Source organism: Filicampus tigris, chromosome 14, assembly GCF_054856515.1.
Source record: "Filicampus tigris isolate MCC_2025a chromosome 14, RoL_Ftig_1.0, whole genome shotgun sequence".
Classification (NCBI taxonomy): domain Eukaryota; kingdom Metazoa; phylum Chordata; class Actinopteri; order Syngnathiformes; family Syngnathidae; genus Filicampus; species Filicampus tigris.
Genome location: NC_141230.1, coordinates 10803382 through 10830860, shown reverse-complemented (window position 1 = coordinate 10830860; position 27479 = coordinate 10803382). Strand labels below are relative to the sequence as shown.

The following is a 27479-nucleotide window of genomic DNA, read 5'->3' as shown; positions in this document are numbered from 1 at the left end:
CAACAAATGCTGCCCACTGCTTCCCAGTGACACAGAAGTCTAAAATCATCATGACGAGTAATACGGGTTCAACTAAAGTCATTCAAAAGTGGCTGATAACCAGTTACATGTTACATGTTACCAGTTACAGACAACCTTAATTATGCCATTCTTAATATACGATAAAATAAAATAAAAACACAACAAATTGCAAATTAAAAATTTATTTAATAATCATTAAAAAAAAAAAAAAATCATGAATCTGACTGGGTGGGTAGTCTTTCAATCTGGGTGGGCCTGTGCACACCCATGGCTCCGCCCCTGGTGTGTGTGTGTGTGTGTGTGTGTGCGCGCAGCTGAAGGCCTAAACTGTTCATTTAAGCGTCATGTTGTAAGATGAGTTTGGAATGATATTTGGGTGTTTTGGGATCATAGTTTGGGGTCCAACACATTTAGCTATAGATATTCTTGTGCAGAGTGTTTATATAATTAAGTCCCTACAGAAGTACGTATTTTTCACGTATGTATTCATTCACAATTCAAAGTCACAGTTGATATGAAAAGTCTACACACCACTATCCAAATGCCAGTTTTTTTTTGTAATGTACAAAAATGAGACCACGATAAATCATTTCGAAACTCCCTTGGCCGCCGTTCTTCTTAAAGGATTTTAGAAATAAAACGGAGTTCACTTGAGCCAAGTGGTTACTTGAGCAATATTTAGGATGGAATAATTGGAAAAACATCAATGCGCCTATGAGTTAATGAGATGAAATTTTAATGTAAGGACGCATGCATACGGCCTCTTCCTCCTTTCGGCAAAAGTTGTCTTTTCCTTCCTTCCTTTTTCTGCATTTTGCTGCCAAATCGTTTCCAACGGGACTTAAGTCTCGTGTTGTGTTCCGGTCAAATTTGACCGATTTGAAAGTTTTATCTCTCAAAAATGTAGTTAATTTGATCAGACTGACTTGAAATTCGATTTGTCCACAATGAAGATTTCAACACACAAATTAAATTTGATCAATTTTGAGACGTTCTTGTGGCTTTTATTCAACTGCTATGCAATCTTGTTGATCACAGTCAAAAATGGCTGCTCATCAGAAAGGAATGGGGGAGACAGAGGTATCAATCATACAGTCAGGGTGAAAAGGTTAGACATAAAAGAGATCAGAGATGTGTTTTGAAGTGACAACGTAAACATCCCGTATAACAATGGAAAAATAATCATGTCCTTGCAACTGACGATGTAAACAAACGTGTTTGAACAATAATAAAAGTTTCTTTCAGTTCAGTCTCATATAGTACAGTTCGCAGCACCCTCTGCTGGCTAGGGTTGTAAATGCAATGTCAATGACAAATGTAGCCAGAAGTGGAGAACGCATAAAATGTGAAATATATTTTGGGGGATTTAATTGGAGGGGCGGAAGGCCCCCCCTTGGCCCTGCCTAGACCTCTGTTAGGGTGGTCTATGGGCAACTGTAGGGATTAGATGTGTGGCTAAACAGCAAATGTATACCTGGCAGTCACATTTGATGAAAATCAAAGGTTTGTTGGGTTAACATTTGAAATTCTATAGTGCTTGGGAAAATGTTCACCCCATGTATGGAAAAGTGTGATATACAAAAAGCTTAAAAACTACAACAGACATACAAATAGTCATTTCAAAGGCGGCTTGTTTAAGAATATATCGTCGCTGTCATGTGAAAAACACATCTCCATGTTTTTTCATTTTCTTATTTTTACATGAATGGTTTTTCCGCGTTACAGACATCGCATTAATGTGAAAATTAAAAAAGTTGACGAAATTGGAGATAAGTGTTTTTCACGGGACAGCGACGATATGTAAAATTAAAAAAAATACTTTTGCACATTTTGAGACAAAGTCCCATTATTGTTCATTAGAAATACTGTATCCCTAAAGTAGAACACGCCACCCTGCGGACAAAAAGGGCACAGCACGGAGCGCATTGATTGGTTAAAGGACAAAAATGACGTTTTAGTGCGGGAAGCTTTGTGCCACTTGGGTGGTCTGGATTTGTAAACGCAATTGCGCCACCTCTTAATTCGTAAAAAAAATTGGCACCGTTATATTAACCACATGTCAAGTTCAACCACGACAAAGTTATTTGTATACTGTACACCAAATGGGGCATTCTGGTGTGCATATATGTAATTTTGCGTTGGCATGTGCTGCAGCTCCACGGTACATTAACACAATTCTAATCTTAAAATGGCATAATGTTTTACCAAAACATTCGCCTAAAAACGATAAGAAACGAAGCCACAACAACGACATTGAAAATTCCTCGACGACCACCCGCACGCCGTGAGTGTGTGCGTAAGAAGGCGTCTGCCGAGGAAAGAGGGAGGTGAAGTCGGAGTGGGAGCAGGACGCCATTGCCGCAGCAGCTGGCCGAGTGTGTGTGTGTGTGTGTGTGTGTGTGTGTGTGTGTGTGTGTGTCTGGATTTCGGCGGCTTGAGGAACGGACGCTCGCCCGGCTCGAGGACGCGTGTGTTGGCCAAAGTGCTCGCGCTTACCCTCGGCCTGCCGGGATGCGGGCACGGACGAGTCGGAAGCGTGGTTCGCTTGAACTGGACGACAAAATGTGGGGGCACGCCGTCGAAGAAGAAAATCAGGTAAAGTTGGGGATGAAGACGGAGGGGAAGAGGATGAGGAGGAAGACAAAAGGGAAGCAAGTTGCTCAACTAAGTTAGCCAACTACCCGGCTAACCTAGCTGCTAATAAGATGTTCAAACAAAGTGTTGAAAAAAAATCCAAACCACACTCGGAGCTAAATGTATTCACGTCTCAGCAATTCCAACACAAACATAAGTTTCCATTTACACTTTCTCCTTCTTGAGCTAAACCCGCCGCGGCTTGCAGAAAATAATAAACTAACGGAGTATACGCTTAGTCGACACTGCCCTTTAAACATTTTACACAACTAAACCTTTCTTTTGCAAGAGTTTAGTTTGCGTTCGAGTGGGCAACGCTACCGCTAACTTTCATAATTCCCCAGTTGCTTCTTAATGACGTCATTTGTTGCAACTCGCATTCTACGTTAGTGTCTGAAACGTTTCATTTTTAAAATATTTCTATGCTAACTCCTATATATTTATTCCAATATAATTTAACATAGTTAAATCATACCATATCGCAAAACGTCCTTCAACATTACGTTTTTTAAACCTTCCAATGCAACACAAATTCAGATCTGCATCAATTCCAATGAAAGCTTCCGAAAATAACATCAAGCAAGGGTTAAGGGTTACACAATGAGGTTTCAGTGCTGGTTTTTAGGGTTTCAAGAGGTTAGGGTTTGTACTAATTTGGGTTTGAAATCATGTTCAATTTGACATGGTTTTTCGAAACATGAGAGAAATCTCAAAACGTTAGAATTGTATCAAAAGTACAAGAGACATGTGTTGAAACTTATGAGACATGTATGAAAATGTGCTCAAATTAAAAAGAAAAAACAAATTCAACAGAACGTGTTAGAAATTTATAAAGAAAAATGTAATAAAAGTCCAACTGTCACATCTGAAAAATCCAAGAAATGTATGGAAAATGTATGCCGGTGGTTTTATCTTTACGTTGCCAGCCATGCTGGTACAATTGTTCTCCCGAGCTGTTTCAGTGAAACCTCCACTCAGCCTGCACACCAGTGTGAAAAATGTGTGATGAATTTATTGAAATTGAGTAATTAATGTATTTTTAAACTTAAAACAGAAATGAAAAAAATGTGAGAAATTCAATGAAATGTGTGAAAATGTTTACAAAAAATGTCATGAATTTATAAGATGTGGCAATTTTTTTTTGTGAAAATTGTGAGAAAAATGAAAAGGGAAATTTCGCATTTTTAAAAACGTCGACGTGATCCAAATTCGTTCAAAAAATACCTAAAAATATGACCAAATGGTATAGAACATTTGGTTTGAAAAAAAAAAAGTAAAAATGTAACATTTCGCTGGCGTCGGGCCAAAACCTCATAAGTACATTTTGGTGGTTTTTTTTCTCAAAAATCTATACTATTGGTCAGTCCACACGCGTCTGTGTTACTTTACTTTCACTCTAAAGTGTTCAAAATGGCTTGCTCTCTTTCATGATTCAATACTAATGGTTGAACAAACTTGCCCTTTTCGGGGTCTCCTGAAAAGTGACTATTTCTGAGGTACAAAGTTTTAGCCCGACGCCAGCGATTTGTTGGTAAATTTGCAGAGCTGGGCATTTGACCATTTTTTGCCCGTCCGGCCGCGACCCTGCGCCCTTGACTTGGGTATCCGGCCGCGACCCCCCGGCCATATTCATAAACATTGTCAGCCCCCGCCCCATTCCGCCCTCCGTCCCAAAAATAAAGCATCCATGATTGACGTCGCCGCTGGAGAAATGCTCTAGCGGCAGAGGCTTTTTAAAGATCATTTTTTACAATTTACAATTTGAACCCGCTGTGGACACGCTTCAAATGCGCCAGTAGTACTTAGCCAACGTGCATGTGCTTACTTGCATTGCGAGCCCCGGGCTGGATTTGTCGTATTGTATAATTATTTGGGTCCAACAGCCAGCCAGAAGTCGTAGTCAAGTTACTTATTTATTTTCCACACTTCCCCTCCTTCCCGGCCTTCAAAATAAAAGCGTACCAGCAAACCACAATACACAGCTGCTTTGCTCTGGCGTATTTCTGGAAATAGGGAAGACGCCAGAGAAGTGCATGAACTCCACCGTGGCTGCGTCATCCTTGAGTCAGTGCTGCGCGCAGCTTGAATATACTCTCCCCCCCCCAAAAAAAAAATATATATATATACTCGTGGACACAAGTTGTTTTGAAACAAGTCTGGGGGCGTCGCTTCAAAAAGACAGCGACCACAATGGATATCGTGCCTGCTACAACTATAAAGGGACAGATGACTAGACGATGCATTTCATTTTATTGCGAAAACGATCTGGAAGGTGGAACGTGGGTGAGTAAATTATTTCCACACACAACGCTGCTAGACTAGTTGCTTTGCAGCAGCAACGAGCTGCGTGGGGAATCCTCTACGTGTGGGAAACTGTATGTCATCGCAAAATGTGACATAATGGCCCTATCAGAGCAGCAACAAATCCTTGTGTGTGCGTGGCATGTGTTGCAGACCTGTCGCCAACAGCACAATGCGTCAGTCATGTGAATCAATGCGGCAGTTGTTTGTGTAAGAAGAAATGTGAGACAGTAACGTGCGTTCAAGCGTGTTTGTATTTCCTTAACATCACGTAACCAGCGCCTCCCACCGACGCGGGAGTAGAAAGAAGCCTAAAAAGAAGCCTTTCACCGAGTAGGCTGAGATGAAATGTTGCCGCCTCGCGAGCACGTCACACGCACGAGGGCCGATTAGTGGGCGGGACTAAAATCGACTTCCGGCCATGCTTAGTCAAGCCATTTTTAAAAAATTTGTCAGCCGCCTTCGCCAGCCACGCCCAACCCCCCTCCCCAAAAATATGGGCATCCGGTCCGGCCCAGGGACGGACTGCCCAGCTCTGTAAATGTGTATTTCATGAAAAATAGTGCTGGGCGATATGACTGAAAAGTATATCACGATGTAAGTGTTTCATATTGGTCGATAGATATATATTGACTTTTTTTTCTTTTTATAAACTATTGAAAATAGTGACCCGAAGAAAAATACATTTAGGTTATTTTATTTTGACATATTACTTAACATTTAATAAGAGGTCAATGTAACTATGAAAGAGTGAAATCTTTGGTTTAAACGCTTCTTCATGTTTGGAGGCGGAAGCGCACTGCCTACATCACGCACCATGCTGCGATCGGGTTCGCTTTTCTTTTTTCTATTGAGCGTTTTATCGAAGGCATTTTCTATTGGCATCGATCACGTGTCAAACGCGATACATATCGATATCGAATTATCGGCCCAGCCCTAATGGAAAGCGTGTTTGTACCTTTAAGTTGCCGTTCTTTGTGCGCCGTTCTAGTGGATCCTCCGCTCAGCATGAACGCCAGTAGAAACTGCACCCCGCTGGCGGGCGGCGGTGGGCTGGTCGCGCTGGAGTCTGTCTCCATCGTGACCATCACCTTGCTGGCCTGCCTGGGAAACCTCCTGATCGTGGCCACGCTCTACCGCCGCCCCTACCTGCTGACGCCCAGCAACAAGTTTGTCTTCAGCCTGACTCTGTCCAACCTGCTGCTGTCGGCCCTGGTCCTGCCCTTTGTGGCCGTCAGCTCCGCCAAGAGGGAGTGGGTGTTCGGTGTGGTGTGGTGCAACTTCACCGCCCTGCTCTACCTGCTCATCAGCTCGGCCAGCATGCTCACGCTGGGTGCCATAGCCATCGACAGGTTAGTACGGGATAAGGATCCATTCACGTGTACCGTTAAGCCATTTTCTATAGCACTTATGAGCAGATGAAACAATACAATGTGAAGCAACGAATGAATAGTAAATAGTCATTTCCGGCGCCGCGCGAGTGGCCGCCCGCTACAGCAGCTCACGGCCATTCTCACCGGTGAGCCTTTTCGTGTGTTTTTGTACCTTACTTTTATTCTACCTCGTACCTTTTTCACATAGTTGATGGTCGTAAACTTGCGTAGTAATGGACACCCAAATTGCGGTATTCTTGCTGCTGCCAGTGGCTATCTTTTTTTTTGCGCGATCGTGTCCGGAGACTTGAGAGGGACTTCTGGGAGGCTAGCGGACTATACAGGGCCACCACAACATGGCACAAGGCGGCCTTACAGACAGATTACCTTTCCATCCCGACAGGTACTACGCAGTGCTCTACCCGATGATCTACCCCATGAAGATTACAGGGAACCGGGCCATGGTGGTCATCGCCTACGTGTGGTTGCACTCCCTGGTGGGCTGCCTCCCCCCTCTGTTCGGTTGGTCCTCCTTTGAGTTTGACTGCTTCAAGTGGACCTGCGTGGCGTCGTGGCACCGCGAGCCGGCCTACACGGCCTTCTGGGTAGTGTGGTGCACCCTGCCACCCTTCCTCATCATGCTGACGTGCTACGGCGTTATTTTCCGCGTGGCCCGCGTCAAAGCCCGCAAGGTGCACTGTGGCACGGTGGTCGTGTCCCAAGAGGACGGCGGCGGCGGCTCGCAGAGGAACGGACGCAAGAACTCGAGCACGTCCACGTCATCCAGCAGCAGCCGGCGAAGTTTGGTGTACTCCGGGAGCCAGTGCAAGGCCTTCGTCGCCATCCTGGTCATGATCGGGACTTTCCTCATGACTTGGGGGCCTTATGTGGGCGTGGTTTGCACAGAGGCCCTGTACGGACAGGGGAGTGTCTCCCACGGGCTGGAGACTCTAGTGGCGTGGCTGTCCTTCTGCAGCGCCGTGTGTCACCCGCTCATCTACGGCCTGTGGAACAAGACTGTGAGGAAGGAGCTTCTCGGCATGTGCTTCGGCGATCGCTACTACAGAGAGTCCTTCGCCACGCGACACAGGACCTCGCGCCTCTTCAGCATCTCCAACAGGATCACTGGTATGTCTTCAATTTTTTCGTGCAGTTTTGATTCACTAATCTTTTGACTGGAATTTCTGTTCCCGTATGCATTTCACAATGTATTGAAAAACTTTGTTCGAGGATGTCATTTTCGTTGGAGAATGATGTAAATTCGAGGTGCAACAATGAATCGACAACCAAGAGATTGTTTAGAAACCTTGTTTAACAACACAAAAAAGTAAATCATCTCAGATTTCTGTAGTCCTCCATGAAAGCGGCCTGACTATCTTTGTGCGCCATCAAAATAAGACATTTGCAACTATCTGCTTTTACTTTGGAAAACAATGAACATGTTTACCTATTTTATGATGTTACAGACCAAACCAGTTACTAAATCTCACTCAGTCCACCTTCATGCATGGTCTCGTCAATCTGTAAAATTGTCCTGTTTTTTTAATAAAGCAACAGAAATTTGAAAATGCTTTTATCAGATTCACCAATAGATCGATGCTTTTATTATTAAAATAATTGTTAGTTGTAGTACAAAATGTAAATCCAATATGCACTGATTTTGTTTGTTGTTTGGTTTTGTTGCACACTATCATTGTAGTCTTGACGTGACGTTTAATTTCCATGTTGTCGCTTGCTAGCATCAAACTTCGGAAAAATGATTACTTTGACGAATATACCAAATAGAAATTTTTTTCCCCATGCTTTATTTTTGTATTATGTTTCACTCATTCACTGCCATTGACAAATTTACGGTACTTGTCTTTTCACAGTCCAGCCATTCAATCCCAGGAACTTATTTATATATTTTTCAAACATTAGGGTAGAAGAAGGTCTGAAAATGTCTGGCAGTGAATGAGTTAATTACTTTTCTTAGACTTCATTCAGAAATGACTTCACACTTGAGCTTTAAATTAAATACGGTGTCTTGCCATTAGAATTGTAGCGACAAGTGTTGAAGTTCAAATTTGGTTTTCACCAGACTTGGGGATGTCGCCGCACCTGACGGCCATGTTGGCAGGGGGAGGGCAGCTTCTGGCCCCGGGGAGCAGCACCGGAGACACCGGCTTCAGCTTCACTCAGGACTCATGTAAGTGTCACACATATGCGAGAGTATAAATACTTCATTTCTCTACTTAAGTAGAATCTTCACATGGCTGTTCTTATTTACTTCGCTAACTTACTCTTTGGTAAGCACAAGAATATTTCTGCTTGTCCAGAGCGAGGCATGCAAATTTCTTTTTAACACTGTTGCGTCCAATACTTATGCAGTCTACATTTAATATCAGAAAATAGTTTTTGATAGTTAGATCCAGCAAATGTCAGTTGTTTGAAGACATTTACTCAAGTACTATTCTACAAGGTGGCTTAAACTTCCAACAGTTATTTTCTGTTCAGATATTGGACTACTTCAGTATTGCCTTCACGTACTGTACCTTTAACAAAAGTGTAGGCGTTACAGTGAATGAACACCTGACAGGTTAAATACACAATTACCTCTAATAGTATCAATCAGTCAATCAAAATTTAGTCTGGAACCGAATTATTTCCCAAACTTTAGTTTGAGCCTAGGAACACATTTCACATATTTAAAAAAAATAAATAAATAAAAAACCTCAGGACACCACACCCCCAAAAAATAGTCTATGATACTTAGGTGAAATACAGTATGTACCGTCTGCCATCAACGGAGTCCCTTAGGTGACATGGAAGTAAAAAAAACCTTAGCATTCCCTCGCAAAGATTTTTTTCTGCGAGAGAACGCTTTTGTTTTTTTTGTTAATACGTGTTTATGTACTTCCGGGTCATTTTCCGGGTAAACAAAAGCAACAAAGGGAGCATTTTCAGTCATGCGCAAGTTTCATTGAATTACTTAGAAATTCGCTTGGAATACAAAGACATAAAAGCAGTTCTTGATACTAAGCACGGTTTCCAAATAAGCAAAAGACATCTGAAGCGAGTGCTAAACAAAAGAGGACATCTCTTGACCGCAAGGAGCGTTGCAAGTCCTCCTCCATTATTCTTGCCATCTCTTAAACAGCCGCGCGTGAGGGGCTAGGCTAGCTGCCAAATTGACCCCGAAGTACATAAACACGCATTTAAAACAAAATGCGTTCCCTCGCAAAAAACTTTGCGTTATCTCGCAATTTTTGCTTTTTTTAATACTTCCATATCACCTTAGGGTCTCCGTAGCCATCTAGTGGAAGAGAATTTAATGTTTTGCCTGTCAGCACTTGTGCCTTGCTCATGACAGGTTGGGAAATACTGCCTAATACTATGTTAATTAAAACATTGTTCATAAATATTTGGCGATAGTTTTCATCACGGAACAGTTTGTTTCCCTTGTGACTATTTATATTTTAGCCCCCGTTTGCATGATCACCACCACAGGTACAGATGTGATGCTGCTAGACCACTTTTCCACTGATGGCTCCTCTCATGCACATTATTCCTGCCATCCATCCGGAAAGAGGAGGAGCTCTGTCACCTTTGAAGACCAGGTGGAACACTCCAAAGGTATTCGACAGGCCCTACGCCCCGCCCCTCAAAGCTCTTCCTTTGGTATAAGGGCCAAGAAGTAACTTTGTGCTCACTGACCTGCTTCTTCCTCCACGGTAGCGGAGCATGCGGCGTCAGTGCAGGTCCACACCGAAGTCCACAAGTCACTGGACACCTTCGCCGCCTGCCTGGCCAAAGCCATAGAGAGCGACGCCAAGCTCACCCTCTTCGGGGATATTTTGGCTGTTCCGGCGGGTCTCTTCACAGCCCGGGCAGCACCCAGGCCCAGATACTTGGACGGTCAGAGACTAAGGCTGGAGAGCATCGACGAAGGCATCGTCAAAGACGACAATGATGAGCGGGACTCCGAGATGAAACCAGCTTGAGGTCGGCCGGTCTGCTCGCAATTTTTCCACAGCGATTATACAGATTGCAAGACATTCCTACATTCACATAGGAAAAACTCAACCACTGCAACCGTATTGTCTCTTTTCTAATGCACACCAGCCCAGCTCTACTGTCTAGGCCAGTCGGCTCGAAGATCATTTATCCAAGATTAGTGAGGAGCAAGAAAAAACGGCTGCTGCAGTGAAGTGAAGACTGGTGTACTCAAATGTTACCAGGAATCTGTTCGACCAATGAGCAACCAGCAGTGGTTTGCTGCACCCATATACAACATCACTACGAGCCCAACTCACTAAATACTACCAATAGCACCTAGCTTTGCTAATAAAAAAAAAAGTATCAAGAACGCGTAGAGCTGAGTAGGTACCGTGCAGCAACAAGGGGAATAAATGTATCGCTTTAGTTTACTGTCGTCTGTTAACTACAATTAAACATCATTGTTTCCCCAATGGCAGAACTGGAAGGAGGACATATTTACATTCCAAGTAGCTTACTTGATACATTTGATGGTTGCAATGGAACCTCCTGGTTGATTTGTTCTAACTTCAGAGCAGTTTTTAACCTATGCTAAAAATGTAATAAAGAGAAATAACAGAGTAAGATACAGGCTCAAACCATTACCATCAGTGTAAAAAAAATGCATTGACTAACTGTATTAAAAAAAAAAAATACAATTTGTAAATCTTCTCACACTTTAGACACACCTGATATCTAAAAAAAAAAAGCCAAAGAAACAAAAACACTTTAGTTAATACTTAATACTTAAGATGCAAACTGAACCAAAGTCTTTTGACTTTTAAGGCACACACACTGGCACAGTCTTCCAAAATGTACAAGTTTTGGGGCAATCCACTTAAGATGTTCCACTGTGCTAGCTTGTAAGATTTTTATTTTGTGTGTAAAATGAACATTAACTCAGTGTACGTGTTTTTTTTTTTTTTAAATCTGACGCCAGAGTCCTGAATGGAACTCCGTGAGGATGTGAGGCGGAAAACATTTAAATAAGCACAATGGTAGCACTTCAGTCTTACCTCGTAGGTTGTATTTGAAGGGTACTATTTTTTATTTGTATTTTTTACAAGTGAGATGTAACATTTGATTTTCATCACATTGTATCTTGTATTGAGTTTGTATAAAAAGTTTGGTACGAGTGTTCCACAGTGCTCTTTTGTTCACGTCACATTGAGTCCACATGCAATGAGTCAGCCAAATGATGGCGCAGCAGCATGTTTGTCACGCAGTCATCTTTCAGATGCCTTGTAGCTTTATTTTTTTTTGTCTTCCGAATTTTGTAAAAGATTTTATCGAGACGAGCCATATATTTGTTCTCCTCTCTCCAACAAAAGCAAAGCAAGTACCTTTTGTTTACATCGCTTGACATCCAACTTAACACTGAAAACCAATTCCGCTAACTCGCTCCCAACATAGAATAATATTGCACTTAATCTTACACACCACCCACCTCTCGCAGCTGATGTATAAGGACACCTTTGCATTCAACCACACGTATTTCACCCTTTTACATAAACATTGGTAAGAAAGTCTCTTAAAAAACAAGTGGTGGGGAAGTGGGGCTTCAAAAGGTAGTATTCTACACTTGTACAAAGAAGTGCTCTCCAGCAAAACAAAACAACAACAACAAAAAAAAGTCACCCGCCTACTGCTCGTCGTCGTTTTCTTGGCCTGAACCTTCAGAGCGGTCGCCTTCGAGACGATCTGGAAAAAAGTCAAATGTTTGAGGCTGTGAAGGTAAAACGTCAAAGGGCATGTGCAAAATGTGTACCTGATCGGATGTGATTGAGGGACGCCAGCATTCGCAGCATGAAGGAAGCAGGCACTGTGATTGTGTTCCTCGTCTCCTCCAGCATCAGCTCGTTCCGTGTTATTACCTGCCAAAGGGAGCCGGTAAAGGGAGGGGCGGCATCATAACAGGAACATATTACGAAAATCGAAAATGGACTTTTTGAATGTCTTGTATACAAAATAGTGCCCGTCCACCCATCAAGTGTAAAATTAACCAACTAAGTAAATGTTTTACATGCAACCTTCTGAAAATGTGCCTGTGAAACAAACGTTTCACACTGCTGCGTAAAATCTTGGGGCTAATTTACAGAACAAGCACCCCGACACCAAGATTATCCGCCCGTGAAATGGTCAGCTAGGCTGGCCGAAGTTCCAGACGCACTTTTAAGTGACAGCCGGAGCCCGCCGTCTGAAAAGCAATCATGCAGAATCACCCACGTGCCCCATGGGTGCGACACCACTGCTGTCATGTCAAAGCCAAACAGAGCTTACCGGAGCAGAGATTTCAAATCCAGAACCTCAAAACTGTGAGGCAGACATGCTAACTCCAAAAAGAATCCTATCGGTTTGCTCGCTTTTTATGGCTGCATATAGTAGAGACTTTCCAACCTGGGTCATCACTGAAGGCTCTGTTGTCATACCTCATCAGCAAGAACCCTGTTGAAAGACGGCGACTGCTCCAGCGGTGACCAAATCTTGATGTCGTAGTCGATTCCGGACGAAGCCAGAACTGGAACGGGAACAGCGAAACGATGAGTGCGGTCGAGCGATAGGTCGAAGGTCAGGTGGGGGCGGATTCCTAGAGGGGACTCACTGGGGTCGTAGGGGTGCGGCTGCAGACAGTTGACCACGTGGTTGTCGGCCTCCAGCAGCATGAGGTGCTCGGCGGTGTGCCGGTCCCAGATGAAGATGTGGCCGCAGTCGGAGCCGCTCATCACAAACTTGTTGCCCCAGAAGCAGGACTCCTTTATCTGGCACAAGCAAAGCAAAACCCTGCTTATGGTACAAACTGTCTTAAGGCCCTGATACACCAAAAAGACGCTGGCCGCTTACCCCGTGGCGTCCTGCCGGCCCTCGGCACGTCACGCTGGGGAATACAACCGCAACGACTGACAGCGACGCTGACCATTAAAGTACTTTCTGCGCATGCATAAGATGCAATACCCTTCCATACCATCGGCGGCGGTAGTCACCATTTCTCATGGTTAGAAAACTCCAATCAGAAGGCTGTTGGCCCGGGGCGGATTATAAAAACGTAAACGATGCATTCAGCTCCATTCCTCGCTCACGATGAACTCCCACGCGAAGTAAACCATCACGTTCTTGACACGGTATTGTGAAATACTTACATTGTCAACCCCCGCTCTTGTACGTGTAAGAAGATCAAGGCAGCGGAGGCGTGCTCACTGTTTTTCCGTATTTGTCACTTCCCGTTGGTGCTCCGCGCGCTGATTTGCTAGCCAACAGCCAATCAGAGTGACCAAATGTCACGACTTGCCGATGCCAATTCAACACACGTAAACGCCCCCCAGACGGGTTTAGAGACGGTTTACGACACTACGACGGTGGCCACTACACCAATCAGACGTCGCTTAAAGACGCCAAGACGCTTCACGACCTCCGACGTCGGTTTGGTGTATCAGGGTCTTTAGAGATTAGAAGTCAAAAGTGTGTAATAAGTGTTGTGTTTTAGCACCTGCCTGCATCACTTTGCAGTATTTATACAAATATTGTAGCATGAATTAGACTACAGTGGTAGTGGAGTACAGTCGTTTTTTTTTTGTTTTTTTGCTTCGGGCTGTGAGCCAAAATTTGAGGTAGGGGCAATCTTAGTCCTAAACGGAATCAAAGGGAAGTCAACCAAAACATTTTCTTTACATTGATATATTCTATGCAGGCCCGCGAGTCTAACCTTGGTATTCTGATTAATACTGCGTTTGTGGAATATGAGTTAAGCAGTAAAATCCAACCATTTTTGTCCGCCTTTGGGGGCGGCCATCTTGCCAGTTGCTGTCGATTGAAAATGACTGCACAGTTGCTCAGGGCTCAGATAACGACCAAACATGGTTCAGCTTCTGCAAGCAGGTGAACTGCGATTGGTTGTTACCTGAGCAACTTTGATGTCATTTTCTGTTAACAGAAAGTGACAAAATGGCCACCGCCTGAGAAGGATAAAAAACGGTGGATTTTGCCATGTTTACACTAGTGGAGGCCCATAGAACAGATTGTCAAGAACATTTTTGGGTTGACTTCCCTTTAAGTTTACATACATGACAGTTTAAGAATGTTAAAATGTCACCTATTACAGTGACTGTACACTCCCACATTGCAAAAACATAAACGTTAGATTCATTGAAGACTCTAAATTGTGTGTGAACGCAAGTCGCAATGCTTGTCTATACTGTATGTGCTTTGCGATTAAGAGGCAATCAGTCTGGGCTGCCTCGCCCAAAGTCAGCAGGCTTAGGCTCCAGCTCCTGCGTGACACTAATGAGGACAAGCGCCGTAGAAAATGGATGCAGAGAGCAGTCGGGTGCGTACCATAGTGCGAGAGTTGCGGTGGCCCTTGTACACCGTTTTGACTGAGGGCCTCCTGATGTTCTGCGTCTCGCTCTCCTCCATCTCCCTTCTCTCTTTCCTCCTGCGAAACAGCTCCTGGATGCGAGCCGCTGCTGAACGTCTGAAACACGAGGACACCGTGTGGCTCAACACGCACGCTGCTTTCTATTAACCTCATGCTTTTGATTCACACTTGGAACGGGCAAAAACCAACAACACACAATATCATGACCTCGAGGTAGGGGTGGGACAAAATATTGTAGTGTGGCGTATTATTTGATACAGTGTCTACACATTGTTGATATGTCTGCCTAGTGTTGGGGTAGCTACTATCTACTGTACGACATAATTTGACCAATTATTAGGTAAACAACCTTTATTACACATAATACAATCTGTGTACGTTTTCAGGCTATCAGCTGGCTTTATGTGCTCACATTTAAGCACCTTTTTAAGCCACTATGATGAAATTAAGAACTAATATTACTAAAATGACCACATTAGAAATAGCTAGCCAAGCCAATAAAGCGCTACTCCAGCTGCCACTCATATACACGACTGAATTATTATTAATGGTTCCACCGATTAAGAATTAAGAACTACATTATGCGGCTAAAATGCAACAAAAATGGGAATTGCCAGTAATCAAAATCAGGCATTTATAGTACATTTGAAGTGAATTCATTGTTATTTAAGGATAATCAAGGCTGTGATTTGTGAAACTCAATGTTCTGTGTACACACTGATTAATAAGCCAACGGTTTTGTATTTAAAGCTACTTCCTGATTATGGCCAAGAACTGTATGAGTATGACACACGTCTGAAGTAACAAATTTGGTCAAACTCACTTTAATAATGGTTTAGGAATGATGTTCATTTATGTGATGACATTGACCATGATAATGATTTCTCACAGTGTTTACAATAGAAAAAAGATAAATACACTTTGCATACATACAAATACACACACTGGGTATCGCCTAACCGCCACCGCGTTCCGTCCTGCATATTTAATCGACCACGTTGTCCCGGTCCATCCCTCGCCGAAATCTGTTTTTTCCCCCTAATATATTGATTAGCGCGCATTCACTGTATCGTGATACATTGGTGTTAGGGTTGTCTCGATCTGATCGACATGATCTGAAATCGGGGCTGATCACATGATTTTCAGCTATCTGTATCAGCTGAAAGAAATCATTTTTTTACATTTTTTTTTTAATTCCTAAAGTTAAGAATAACATATTTTAGTACTTTATTTGATTTGAACCACTGCTGATTTACAGCCATATAAAAAGGCATCATCATCTTGGGATACCTCTATTTAAAAAATAAAGAAAGAAAGAAAGAAAGAAAACAGACAATTTTTACCTGATTTGTGATCTTTTTCTTAATTGCATTGCAGAGGTACTGGATCGGGACTCACTACCGGCAAATACTTAAAATCAAGAGACTTGATTAACTCGAACTTGGGTACAAAAAAAATGATCAGTGATCAGGACATCCCTAATTGGTACCATTAGCAATGAATAATTAATGAAAAAATATTCCCACCCCTACGTGGGTCACTACGGCCCACTTATAACTCAGCTGGCCACTACACATGCAAATTATAATTCAACCCAATACAAGAGCTGTATGAAAAATTCTGTATTGCAGGTATACCTAAGGAAGTGTCCATTCAGTGTATGTTGCTTCTTGGTAAAAGGCAAAATGCCCAAGTTGTCCTTGTCCATCAGTAGTTTGAGTCCGGCTCGGTGCATCACACACTCAGTGGCGTCAGTACCCACATGCACAACAGTTAGTTTTTTGAGTATGCATGTGTGTGTGTATTAGTTGCCCTCGTGACACACAATGTTACCTGATCATTCTATCTCCTACTGCAGATCCTCTGGAATTTATTCTATATGTGCAGTATGACAATCAATGATAAAACTTGACAAATACGAAATGGCACATATTGAGATGGTGAGAGTGGACTTGTCTCACGTACCTTTGGCCCTGTCCTCTAAACCTGGTTGAAGGGATAAGGATGGGGTCGTCGTCGCTGTCGTCAGAGTCCTGGTTGCCTCTTGCGGGCTGGCTCTGGCCCTCTTCCACCGACGCAACCACATCCGGCCCCTCTTCCCCAGGGGGCTCTTGTCTCCGGCAGTCCCCCGAAGTTTCCTCCGGCGGGTCAGCAGGACTTCTCTCCTCAGTCGAGCCTTCTGGTTGGTCACCGACGGCCAGCCTGTCGCGAGCACTGGAGCAGGAGGGGTCGCATGGGGGATCAATGCTGGCCGATGTCTCACACGGCTGCCCCGGAGAGTCAAATGCAGCTGAGGGGAAAGGATTCTAAGTTAATAAATTAATCAATGTTAAAATTCAAACGAAAGGCAATAAAACACTTGGGTCTTATCTTGAATGATTGGGCGAATGAAGCACTTGTTGGCATTTGTCAAACAATTGTTAAAAGACGTTAACTATAGAAAAAAACATTTACCTCCACCATTTTCAGTAGGATACTCAAATACTGACATATTCAATAGCTGTATCCCTTCAACTGCCCGTTATATTTTCATATTTTTATTGTTTAAGAAAACCCTTGTTTCGGATCAACAGGATTAACTCATAAAAAAATTGCTCCTCAATATTACAAACTTGCTCCTCAAATAGTGTCAGTGGTTAGCAAAAATGCTTTTCAAAGCAAAAAAAAAAAAAAAAAAAGTTACTTCGAGCCTTGATATAAGTTTGAGAATTGGACTATGGGGTAACAGAAGCATCGACAGCTCAAATAGAATCGATCCCCAAAGAATCACAAAACCAAAAGTGTGTTTTGAGTTTGGTGCCGAACTTCATGTTTTTCAAGTGTAGGTTTTTTTTTGCCTTGGAAGAGGTCTGTGTTTTGTCAGTGGTCATGCTTTCTTACATATTTCTTAAATTATATTAGATCAGATAGACGTAACTCACAATTTTCCAGCACAGGGTTCTCTGTGGATACACTTTGTCGGCTCTGCACTGTATCAGATGCTTTGGGACCACCGCTGCCCTGAGAGCTGGATGTACTGCTGCTCCTGGAGAAGTAACATTATTTTCTCACCAATGGCTTAATCTGTACAGTTTAAAGTTCCTGTGTTAGATACAAATGTTTGCCATGGGCTTACCACTCATCAGTGAAGTCCAGCTTGATGGTGCTGGCGGTGGTTCCTTCCGAGCTGTAGTGCAGACTGAGCACCGGTTCAGCCGCACCGGATCGGCTGGTGCTGGAGGTGGAGGCAGGGCTGCAGATGGCTGGCAGAAGAGCGTCAGACTGTGAAACAGATACGGCACCTGTGAGGTGAGAGCACACACACAACACACCAGCAGGAATGGTTCATTATTTCGTGCCGTTAAAATACCGGGAATGCCAATTTCATTTATATACACATATACATACACATTTATACAATTTATAATTCAATTTGCTAGAAAGCAAAAAAAACAAAAAACATTCCCTGTTATAAAAACACAAAATAGAATAAAAACGTGCGCAATAGGGTTGTTCATAAATAATAATTATAAAAAGATTAAAAACACCCTTTCTTGTCTGGATAGAATGAGGTTGCAGATAAAGTCTGATAGCACTTGCCAACTAGTAACTTTTAACTTCATTTTAAGAGTTACGGCGCAGCACAGGACAGCTCATGCTCCACCACGGCTCTTGTAACGGCTCGCGATTGTATATGCTAATATGTGCCCGGGATGGAACATTGTAACAGGGCTCCAGCATGTTTCATAAACGTTTGAAGCCCGGCATATAAAGCATATGGGCGCATAGATGTTGACATATATATGCCGATTGCAACTAATATCTTTGGCTCTGTCTGCTTCGCATCTCCAGGCTGCTTAAAAGTAGCGGGGATAAGTTGCTGATGTTGAGCGGGATTCTTTTTTCTACCCCCGACTGGTAAATGTATCGGGGTGATGTCAGCATGTTTGAAGTGTTACCTGCAAGGTACCACACGGAGGTCTAACAACGCTGAGTTGTTGTTCGCTCTACCGCTCGCAGCCTTGCTGCACTCCATCGCCGCTGTACGGAAGCCGAAATTTTACCGGCTGATTATACTATATTTACAATCTACAATACACTATACAAGCGGCTGATTTATATAGTGCAGACGGCTCCTCCAACGCCATGCTTTCTCCTGCACTCGCCATTTTTCTTTTTCGTCATTTGTTCTCCGAACGACAAATGTGGCTGTCGCTTGGTCTTAGGCGTTTACTTTTTTTTCTCCCCCCATCAGGAGTATTCGTCGTGTGACTGCTGCGTGCACCGAACAGTGAAGCCCGTACCGAGACGGTTCGGGACAAATACAAAAACCGTTATACACATATACATATATAATTGGTGTCACTTAAGTGATGTTTACTTGTAGTTTTCAGTTATGTGTTTTCAGTTTCTAGTGTTTTAGTTAGATATTCTGTAGTAAAACGACATCTGCCAAAAGTTAGAGACAAGGAAGCATTAGTGTCTTGTTAAAGGCGTCATTTTCATATTTATCTCATTAGACGTGAAGGGGAACGTGTGGTTTCAAAACGCACCCTGCTGCTCATCCAGAGTCATGGATCCCAGTTGCTTGTTTACCACAGATGAAGGGGAATCTGCAACACATAAATAATTCAAATAAGGGGTGTATAAAATAAAAATAAACGCCACCATTAGGCCAAACATTGGAGCTGCACAGTCACGATGCACAGGTATTGAACACAAGCAATCAACTCAACGCATTGAGATGAGGCCCCCTAAATTAAACAAGAGAAAAATCAGAAATTTGTTGTTGCACAACACCATCAACTAACGTAACTTTATTAATAAAGACATAAATGCAGTAGTGATGCAACGTATCATCTTTTTACGGCGAGTGGTACAGATCAAGCATCACGGTTCGGGCCGGGCACGATCTGTGAAATGGTTGGTGAAAAAAAAAAAAAAATGTGCACGTTCACATTAAGGCAACGTGATTTGTCCGCATTCACTGTAATAGCAGCACAGGAAGTTGAAAACTCTCATGGATCACATAAGTTGCATGTATGGGAGTTTTGGAAACTTGCGCATGAAACGTGTCCTCAAATTAATGATACAGGATTTTTTCTGCGTCTTGTCCGAACAGAGTCATTCGACAGCTCAGCTTTAGAAAACAGGTGAGCTGTGATTGGTCATTCCCTGAGCCCTGGGTAGTTGTGATGTCATTTTCACTCGACAGAAATGACAAAATGGCCGCCCCCTGAGATGGCTGAAAATGGCTGGATTTTTCTGCTTATCTCATATTGCACAAACACACCGTTAATCAGAATGCCGTGTTCCAACTAGTGGGCCTGCTGGGAACATATTCTTGAAAAAAATATGTTTGGGGATGATTTGCTACTCAGGTTACATTCTTAAATCCTAAAGTCATATTAGACATTAGGAGTTGATTTTTTATGGACAAAAGTGTGTGTGTGTGTGTGTATGATATATATATATATATATATATATATATATATATATATATATATATACATACACATACATACATACACACACGTGCTGTCAAAAGATTAATTGCGATTAATCGTATTTTTCAACTACATTTTTTACGAAGCTTTGAACCGTTATTTACTTGAGTAAAATCTAGGAATTGATGTGGAAAAAAGTATATTTCAAATCAAAGAATGCTTTCTTTGATCCTTGAATGCTTTCTTTGATCCAATTCAAAGAATGCTTTCTTTGATCCTTGAATACGACTCTTTACCTGTAAAATGCAACAGTTGAACGATACACCAAAGATGTACAACAAATATGGTATTTGAATTTGGCTGTGCAAAGTGTGCAAATTATTTTGGATTTCTTCAATGAGCCGTCAAGTAACTTTTTTTAAGTAAAACTACGTAAAAGTCTGTATTTGCGATTAATCGCGATTAATTTTTTGACAGCACAAATTTTTGATCTGATCCGAAACCCAATCCAATCCGTGACTTTAAATCTGTGACCAATCCAAACCGTGACATTTGTGATCCTTTGCACTATTATAATACAGTAGCTCTAACTCACACTTGGCATTACAGTAAACACACTCCTCTTCCTTCCCTTACACATGATGCGGAACATGCGGTGAGCACAACAGCAACCAGGCAAAGTTAACTTATGGAAAAAAGAATTTCAACCATTTTAAAAGATATTATTACACTGCCACTAAAGCGGACAGTCTACTGTGTACATGCTGGGGACACTAACAGGGTTAGGGCTGCAAGTAAAACTGGAGTGATGCAGCTTTAGTAGGATTTTTATACAGCCTGTTTAAGATGGTCTTTTTCCACGTTACAGACCCACACTGTCCTGCAAATATTGTACCTTCTGAATCTGAGGTAGTATCTAAGCAAGGACAACACCTGTGAAAATCGTGAATGTGGCAGACAGGACAGGGATGTTAAAGGCTTTCACAATGCCTGTTAAAGAAATAAAATGCTCTCCTTTTACCCATATTTGTTCTGTACAAATGACTGAGACAACACAATTTTCATTTTCAAAGGAAGTACAGTATCAGGGCCATAACAGAGGCGGAAAGCCATCTGCGTGTAAGGTATTGTGGGACAATATGCTGGGACCTATTTTTTCTTGCGACTGTTTAAAATAATTGTCAGTGTCAAACAAGTATTTCAGATATCAACGCTGCAAGAGAGTACTGACCACACCTAATTAGCTGATAGTGATATGTCCTGTCACCGTGCAAAAGCAATATTAGTTATCCTTGCTTGTGTTTTGCAGGATCGCCGCATGAACAATTTTTCTGTCCTCTTGCGGACCGCTGAAACAATAGGCGATCAAGCTGTCCCGCCAAAAGGCCACTTTTGGCAATAGTACAATATTAGAGCCATATTGTAAATGGTATATCCCATAATGGCCCAACACAAGTGTGAAGTCTCACACACTCTTCCCCCGTCCTGTTAATGTGAATGAGTGAAATTAATATCAAAGTAAAAGAGGCTAGTGCATGTTAATAATCATGTGGTATTTCTGTGAATGGAGGAGGGATCAGAAAGGGATTAATAGTAGTCATTGTGGAGCCTAACTGGCTCTACACAAGTATGTCAAGGGTAAGATGGCAAGGGGAGGGGGCAAGCAAAAAAACGGCAAGAAGGGGGTTGGGGTGAGGGTAACCTGTAAGGGGTTGCGTCTCAGGAGCAGCAGTGGCTTCCAGTCTTTCTGGGGGTGCAGAGGAAGAAGTGGAGGAGGAAGAGGAGGCAGAAGAAGGGGTCGCTCGCCGCCCCTGTCCCGGGGGGTCGGCCAGGCGAAGTAACCTCTGCAAACGCCTACACACTAAACTTATGGGCAGCCGATGAGGGCCGTATTCTGATGGAGAGGCGGAGGGAGAAAGGGTGGAGATTATGGAAGAGGGGATAACAGGAAATGGAGGACATGATGATGAAGGAGGGAAACTGCTGCTTGAGCGGAATGGCTGCTCCAACATAAACGCCGACCCGCTCAAACATTAAAAGGAGACGTATTGTGAGATTTTTCCACAAATGAAGACGGTTGCCAGGTGTTTCAATAAAATCCCTTGATCAAAACGGCCTAACGATTACAAGAACAACCCTCTCTAAATACCTGCTCACAAACACCTACCCAACCCCCCTGGTGTGTTTCAACGCAGCGAAGCCACGTATGTTTGAACCAGAGTCGGATGCAGAGAAAGAGAAGACCCCGCGATTATCACATGTCTTTAAAAGATTATCCTGAGTGATTATCCTGTAGCGTGTGGAGTGTGATTTTGACACTTACCAGAGAGTGCCGTTTCTGACATGGCCATTGCCGCGGTCCCCGCGGAAGGGGTCCGTCTCCGTGACTCAGAGGATGACGGTGCTGACCTCTCTACTGATGATATGCTGGAAGAGAGAGGAGGTACGGTAACAGCCGACGATGACCCAGACGAGGAAGAGGACACAGGCGGGGGCGCCACAGTGGCAGGACTGCTTTGCACGTCCGGGGCGTCGGCTGCCTCTGGCCTCTCGGGGGCGCTGGTGCCCTGGTTGGAGGCACCGACAGTGACAGCGGGAATATTAGGACGAACAGCTGTTCCTGGAAGCAAGATGATTTTAAAACAGATATTACACACCCAATAAACAAATCGTATTTGAAAGCATATAGGTTTATTTAAAAAAAAAGAAAAAAAAAAAAAAAAAAAAAAAGTTCCACCTCGGGGTCGCGACTGAGGGCGAGTTCCTCTACTGCTCTGAGCCTCACTGGCTTCCTCGAACCAGCGTGACAACATGTCCGACATCCTCTGCATAAGTGACACATTGGGGCTCTGCTCCCCTGGAGGGAAATAATACCAAGAGTAACAACTACAGTACGTGTTTATTGGCACAAAATGGCAGGCACGACTAAGAATAAATGACAACATTCCAAAAACATGCATATTCAATTATTTCTAGACTCTAAGTTGTCCAGAGGTGTGAATATGAGTGTGAATGTTTGTGTGGAGATACTGGCGGCTCCAGCTCAGCCTTGACCCTAATAAAGGCCAGAGCTGGGCACTCGACCCTTTTGTGCAGGTCCGTCCTCCGTCGGCGACCTGGGTAGCACCCTTCCGGCCTAGTCCCTCCATCCTTATTCATAAAAATTAACATCCTCCGACCCTGTCCGTCCTCGTCCTTTTAAATCGGTTCCGTCCTTACGTCCGCCCCCACCCAATAAAGGAGTGCTTCCATTGGTCAGCTGTTGGGGTTGCTGATTGTCTCGCTGGTTTCCGATTCCACTTCGGGAGCACCGACTGGCACACCATCAGTCCGTGTATATGATTATGTACCATAATCGCGCAGGAGCAGTTTCGGTGATGTTACATATGAATGTTCAATTGAATCTGGCGCCGCGATTCAATTGAAGTCAATGTACACTGGAGTTAGCGCATGCGGATGTGGTTGCGAGCGGGGCGGCGCAGATGACTATCACTACCGGGACAAGAACAAAAAGGAGCGCAGGCTTGGAGAACTGTGAGCAATGAGCTTGTTATTCGCTACGTTTTGACTTTCTTTCTTTAGTTTTTTTACAGCTCTTGAGCATTACCAAGACAGCATTATTTTTTGCATTAGCTTTAGCACAGTGTCGACCACTTGATTGCGATGTCGAAACCTTTTTGTTTTGTTTTGCCAGTCGTCGTCTACTACCAAGCGAAGCCCCTCCCCTCTCCGATGTGCGCTCATGAAGTGGCTGCGCCATTCAGGTTATAAATTTCCTGTGTGCCAAACTCACAGAGCTCCTTCTTCCTTTTCTTCTCCCCTGCAGACCGAACGTGTGCAGTGCACAGCGTTCCCAATGCAAGTAAATACACGCAGTTGGGTAACGAGTGGTGCGTTTGAAGCGTTTGGAGGCAATTTTTGTCATTTGCCCATTACGCAGAGTAGGTTGAGATGAACTTTGGCCGCCTCGCCACCACGTGACACGCATGAGGGGCGATTAGTAGGACGGACTAAACCCACCTCCGCCCTTGCTTAGTCCGTCCCTTTTTTTTAAAACTTGTCGCCCCCCCCAGGATGGAGGGACAGAAAGTTCTGCCCGCGGGACAGAATGCTCAGCTCTGATAACGACAATCACTTGGGAAATCTCTGTGGGTGTGACAAATAGAAGACTGAATGCAATTCCAGGATCCCCCAGTGAGATAGTATGGGACTAGAACACCCACTGCTGACTGCCACAATCCACCCCCCATTTTTAAAAAAAATATCTCACAAAATAGCCACATCAGAACCATAATAGAAGATCCAGCAACGGGCAACTATCTTTTTACCCAGAACCTGCCGAAAGCGGGATTTTTCGTGTGCACTGTTTTTTTTTAAAGTGTAATGGCCTCCTGCAATCATATTATGCTTGCATAATGATATCACCTCCAGCGATTGTATAGATGTATAAAATACGAGTAAGACGGCGGCAATTGCTTTGGCGGGAGAAGTTGTGTGAAACCGTCATGCCACTCTGGCATTCATCATTTTTATGTTACTTTACAGCTCCAGTATTATCCCGAAAGGTGGACTATTGGCACAGCGTGCACACATATCTAGAACTGCAACATTATTTAAAATAAATAAATAAATAAATAAATAAATAAAAAGGCTGATGAATCCTGTCTTGGACAAGGATCTTTATAAGGGGCTACTGTCAAATGTATTCATTGCTGCAAAGGTTTGTCTGTTGCAGTCTTTATTATATCCAAATCTTGTCAAATAAACGCCTCTCTAATAATATCCATCAATACAATGCGATCACTTCCACCAAGTACTTGTACTGAGATGCGTTTCTCATAACTGAACTAATTTCTGTACATTGGGTAGGTGTAGTCAATGAGTGGACTGTGTTTGTATGACCTTATTCCGACTTGTTTGAAAAACAGCCAAGGGCAGACACACTTGCAGGCGTCATGGTGGTGCCGCTCAACGGTGATATACTTACCATCTCGCTCCCTCTCGCTCTCGGGACGAGCGCGGGGTCCGGTGTCTGACCAGTCGCCTCGCAGACGGAGGCGCTTCACCGGCGGCTGCCTAAGCTGTGGAAACACACACACACACACACACACATGCACAAACGCACGCGCGCGCACACTGAGAGATTAGCAGTTTGTCAGTCAAAGCGTGTTCAAAAATAGCTGCGCTGCCAAAGCCAAACACTGCACATCTCAGTCAGTATGCCCTTCCCACGCGGCACACCGCCGATGTTGCCTTCACTTTCCGTTACCCCTCAGCCCCTCCACCCTTCCCCATGCTGTCTCCATCCCTGCAAAGGCCACAAATAGAAGACGGAGGTCTTGAAGAGTATCAACCACTTAAATGACGAAGTCAGGGTCTGAGGTGGTAAAAAAGTGGAGTGACATGCACACTTAATCAGAGGAAGTAGAGACCCCCTCCCTCAACAAACACCAGTTTTGAACATCCACTTGAACTATTTGAGGCGAGTGGGAACACAGTGTGCATGGGTTGCTCTATTTGGAAAGGAATGTTGGGTCGCATCTTGCCACAGCTGAACTCACGAGGCTTTGAAACACTGGCACCACCATGGAGCACATTAGGACGCAATTCCTCGGACGGATCCCCTTTCCAAACTAAGTGCTCCAATGTCACGACCCCCAGGGTTGAGGGTCGGAAAAACACTGCAACCGTAATTCAAATAAGAACATAGCAGGCCTTACTTTGATTTTCTGGATGATTTGCAGCATTTGCCACGCTGCACTAGTCTATCTACCGTTAGATTACATTTTTTTCACAACAGAGTCACCACAAAGCCACACTGACATTGTCTGTAAAAGCCGCCATTTTTCCATGTTGTTGTTTGGTATAAAGGGGGAGGGACCAAAGTCGACCTGGTGCTGTTCCACCTGCAACCAGTATTAAATGCCACTTGTGGTTAAAGACCCTGTCAAGTGAATTTCAAGACTTTTTTCTAAATACATTAAACATGTTTGAAGACAACTGCTGAGAACAATTACAAATACTGAGAACAATGTACAATAGGATTCAATCGTGGAGGTATAGCGTGAAACATCTTTCCACCATTTCATTTTGCTCAATTTTTGGAGGGCATGTCTAAATTGGTGCCTGGTGAGACATCAGAGGTCAGCGGCCCCCCACCCAAGAGGAGCCCAGGTTAGCTTGCGAGCAAGCTGGTGCCTAGCCCCTCTGGTCACAGAAAAATATCATATACTCAAGCCACCAGAGGCTTTAAGCGGATACATTTCCAGGACACCAACAAGTGTAGACATATACTAGTGTACTGGAAGACACATAATTCCTCCGGTGTCCTTACCTCCTCCCTCCTCTCCTCCGAGGGGCCCTTCAGCTCTCGGGCCTGGTCGTCTTTGGGGTCAAACAGGTAGATATAATCGGATGAATAGCTGACCAGCACCTCCTGGCCGTCCTCGCTGTAGCACAGCGACGTCACGCGACACGACTTATTGGACAGATGAGCAGGAACGAACCTCACGCACATGCCCGTCGTCCCCCGGCCCATGTAGTTGCCTAGGAAAGGGATATATGGCTGGCTTTAATCACTTTAACATTTCATATTTTCTGAAATGATGTAAACATGTTATAGACTTATGCAATGAATTTATCTAGGCAGTATATAAATTAGAGCTACAATCTGTTATGTTTGTCTGTCCGTCTATATACACACACACACGCGTGAAATTTTTCACTTTGTGTCATTGCAGCCATTGGCCAAAATCCGAAATGCTCATTTTATTTCTCATTAATGAACACTCTGGTGTGCCTACTTACCAGTGGCCCTTGTGCCCAGCATGCGTCTGTCATAGATGCGCACAGAGCTGTCCGAGCAGCCCACCGCCAGGTAGTAGGGCATCAGCGGCGAGATTGAGATGGAAGTTGCTGCTCTCCGGCAATTGATCAGGATGTCCTGTCAAACACCAACGTGGCACACAGCTATAAAGCAGAATTTCTGATCGCTTATCAAGGCTCTACGCTGCGACCGTTATGCGCGCAAACGCTTCCATTTTTCCAATGTGTGCTGGTAAAAATTGCATCCGGTCGCACAGCGTGGGTGCATGTTTTAACGATGAAGTCAAACCCCCCAAAAATTCTTTGCAATAATATGTTCTATGCACCTAGTCTAAACATGGCCTTCTGATCAATTTTGCATTTGTGGAATATGAGTAAAGCGGCATAATCCACCCGTTTTTAGCCATCTCAGGGGGCGAGTGAATATTTGTATTATCTTTGGTAATACACTCAACCTTTGTGGTTTCAACGGAAAGGGGAACATTCCATCCAACATTGACACCTCTTGTG

The 27479-nt window shown here is 43.7% G+C and overlaps 2 protein-coding genes across 2 annotated transcripts in view; one reads left to right on the top strand and one right to left on the bottom strand.

Moving 5' to 3' along the window:
- The first annotated feature begins 1982 nt into the window (after positions 1-1982).
- Positions 1983-11486, top strand: gpr161b (G protein-coupled receptor 161b). Its single transcript, XM_086050712.1, has 6 exons — positions 1983-2616; positions 5948-6308; positions 6733-7457; positions 8410-8517; positions 9819-9944; positions 10047-11486. The coding sequence occupies exons 2-6, from the start codon at positions 5965-5967 to the stop codon at positions 10310-10312; spliced, it is 1569 nt and encodes a 522-aa protein (XP_085906838.1). The 5' UTR covers positions 1983-2616; positions 5948-5964; the 3' UTR covers positions 10313-11486.
- Positions 11371-27479, bottom strand: part of dcaf6 (ddb1 and cul4 associated factor 6) — a 22846-nt gene continuing 6737 nt past the window's right edge. Inside the window, exons 6-19 of the mRNA XM_086050706.1 lie at positions 26952-27087; positions 26479-26690; positions 25132-25225; positions 22882-23001; positions 22468-22764; positions 19251-19310; positions 17834-17999; positions 17640-17743; positions 16684-17008; positions 14676-14814; positions 12949-13105; positions 12776-12864; positions 12115-12220; positions 11371-12047 (exon numbers count right to left, since the gene is read on the bottom strand). Coding sequence (XP_085906832.1) covers positions 11989-12047; positions 12115-12220; positions 12776-12864; positions 12949-13105; positions 14676-14814; positions 16684-17008; positions 17640-17743; positions 17834-17999; positions 19251-19310; positions 22468-22764; positions 22882-23001; positions 25132-25225; positions 26479-26690; positions 26952-27087 — 2064 coding nt within the window. The 3' untranslated portion in view covers positions 11371-11988. The remainder of the gene's footprint in view (positions 12048-12114; positions 12221-12775; positions 12865-12948; positions 13106-14675; positions 14815-16683; positions 17009-17639; positions 17744-17833; positions 18000-19250; positions 19311-22467; positions 22765-22881; positions 23002-25131; positions 25226-26478; positions 26691-26951; positions 27088-27479) is intronic.

Excerpts from the sequence above, each read along its gene's own strand:
- gpr161b (XM_086050712.1), top strand. The coding sequence starts at position 5,965 with ATGAACGCCAGTAGAAACTGCACCCCGCTGGCGGGCGGCGGTGGGCTG. Across the intron at positions 7,458-8,409 it reads CATCTCCAACAGGATCACTG|ACTTGGGGATGTCGCCGCAC; the intron begins GTATGTCTTCAA and ends GGTTTTCACCAG. Across the intron at positions 9,945-10,046 it reads CCAGGTGGAACACTCCAAAG|CGGAGCATGCGGCGTCAGTG; the intron begins GTATTCGACAGG and ends CCTCCACGGTAG.